We start from the raw sequence: 2,341 nt of genomic DNA, 5'->3' as shown, positions 1-2,341 counted from the left end.
ACTGAACACTGAAAACCAGATGCAGCTCAGATCAGAACCAGAACCACCAGGACCAGGACCCATCCCTCCACCAAGTCTGGTGCAAAGTGGTTTAAAACCTTTTGTGTAATCCTGCAGCTGGATAAACAAACAAACAAACAAACAAACAAGGCTGAAAACACATCCTCCTTGGTGGAGAGGATGGATGGATGAATGGTCAGGAAATTAGTTTTCTGTGTTTATTTCCCATCATGCTTTGCTTCTCTCAGGCTGTGGACGCGGCGTCTCTGCTACGTCTTTACCTGAACTTTGACCTCCTGGAAGCTGCAGCTGATCTGGTCCTGGAGTACGTGGACGCTCTGCTGGGGAGGGGACACCAGTACTTTGGAATAGAGGTAATACTGCACACAAGTACTACAAGTACTGCATCAGTTAAATGTGATATGTCTGGCAAATCAGACACAGAGGTAGATAAACATGATCTGTTCTGGACGCACACATTATATTGTGTAACATTGTGTAATGTTGTGTTGTTTCACTGTTATAACATTGGTTGTAATGTTGTGTAACAGTGTGTTACATTGTGTTTCAGAGGCCTCTGTCTGCAACCTGGTCTTCGGTCTGGTTGCCATACACCTCCATCGATCAGCTGCTTCAGGCCCTCACTGAGACTCAGACCAACAGCTGTGTGAGTGCTTGTCACTTCCTGTTTACATTCACCACACGTTAAGAGAGAGTGTGTGTGTGTGTGTGTGTGTGTGTGTGTGTGTGTGTGTGTGTTTGTGTGTGTGTAAACCCTGCCTTACGAATGTAAAGCTTTAATCTGTCAGATTTATCTTAAACTGTTGGGATCAGGAGGCTGTTATTGATCCTGAAGTGATTATTGATCTGAGATCATATTAAGTCTGTTGATGAAACTTTTTCTGCTTCCTTCAGATTTACAACAAAGTTCGAGACAAACTGGACGAGTATCACCGGCTGGTGGATCAGACGAGCCGCCGCAGACTCCTCGCTCGTTAGAAGACAAGTGATGTTAAACAGATGTAAATACTGTGTTGACACCAGCGGCGTTCACACTGAGTGTGTGTTTGTTTTTTAGAAGAATGTTGTAACAATTGTCTCCATCTTTTGTACTTGTCTGTTTTTGCTGTAAATTGTGATGAAATTAAAAGTTTCTCTTTGATCCCGTTTGTTATTTATTAACAAACTTCACTCTTCATTTATTTATGAATCTAAATGTATCACATCACCTTAAGATCTAGCTCTAGCAGCTTTTGATATATCATTGGCCACTTAATTAGGTACACATGTTCAACTGCTCGTTAAAATATAATAACGATAATAAAATATCTAACTCAATGCATTTAGGCATGTAGACATGGTCGATACAATATGCTGAAGCTCAAACCGAGCATCAGAATGAGGAGGAAGGGTGATGACTGGCTGGCCTGAGTATTTCAGAAACTGCTGATCTACTGAGAACTTCAATATAAACTAGAAAATTCCAGGGAAATTTTGAGTGCCACGGGGGCTACTGCCGGGATGAGTACATGATTTATTTCCAGTGTTCAAAAGTCACCCTGATCATATTCTGGTTCTTAGAAATGTCTTGATATAAAAGACTCTGATATAAAACAATGTCACATCCCTCCATCATGTATTATGTGGGAAATATCTCATATTCTGTGTTGTTTTTTTTAATAAAACAAGAGGCAACATGTCTTCAAACTGGCATTTAAAAGGTTAAAATCCTGAAAACTAATACACATTTGGCAGGTTTGAGCAGAACTGAAGTGGTTTAAGAGATTTATGCAAAAAAAGCAGAAAAAAATATTGATATATGATGATTTTATAGCATTTTCTTTGTGTGTCCTTTTTTGGACGTGAGGAACCCCAGAGGGAACAAAATGTGTTACCAGTGTATAATAGACCTGTAACAGTAACTGACATTAGATTTTAAAAATATGTCAAAAAAGACACTTTCTTGCAGAAATCCATACCTTCAGCTGTAACACAGCCAAAATGATCAGCAAATCAAACAAGAAAAGTGAAGAAAATGTCCAAAAAAGGACAGAGGGACCCCTGAGGGTTAATAAATCCCATGAACCGCTATTTAAATTACCACTATTATGTTTTTTAAGAAATTTTATGCCATACTATACTGTGATGTTTTTTGACATTTTCACACCATACAGTATGATGATGTTTTTTATTTTTAATTTCAAGCCATAGTGGACTATAACATTTTTTGACAATTTTATGCCTTACTATACTATTAAGTTTTTTGAAATTTTATGCCTTATTATACTATGAGGTTTTTTTTTACATTTTCACACAATACAGTATGATGACGTTTTTTGAA

General features: G+C 38.1%; 1 protein-coding gene across 1 annotated transcript in view; it reads left to right on the top strand.

Moving 5' to 3' along the window:
- nup160 (nucleoporin 160) overlaps nucleotides 1–1,162 on the top strand; it is a 22,182-nt gene extending 21,020 nt beyond the window's left edge. Inside the window, exons 32-34 of the mRNA XM_056388040.1 lie at nucleotides 249–374; nucleotides 572–667; nucleotides 916–1,162. Of these exons, the coding sequence (XP_056244015.1) occupies nucleotides 249–374; nucleotides 572–667; nucleotides 916–999 (306 nt within the window). The 3' untranslated portion in view covers nucleotides 1,000–1,162. The remainder of the gene's footprint in view (nucleotides 1–248; nucleotides 375–571; nucleotides 668–915) is intronic.
- Nucleotides 1,163–2,341: the final 1,179 nt, after the last annotated feature.

Source organism: Seriola aureovittata, chromosome 10 (assembly GCF_021018895.1).
Source record: "Seriola aureovittata isolate HTS-2021-v1 ecotype China chromosome 10, ASM2101889v1, whole genome shotgun sequence".
Classification (NCBI taxonomy): domain Eukaryota; kingdom Metazoa; phylum Chordata; class Actinopteri; order Carangiformes; family Carangidae; genus Seriola; species Seriola aureovittata.
This window is presented reverse-complemented; position numbering and strand designations above follow the sequence as displayed.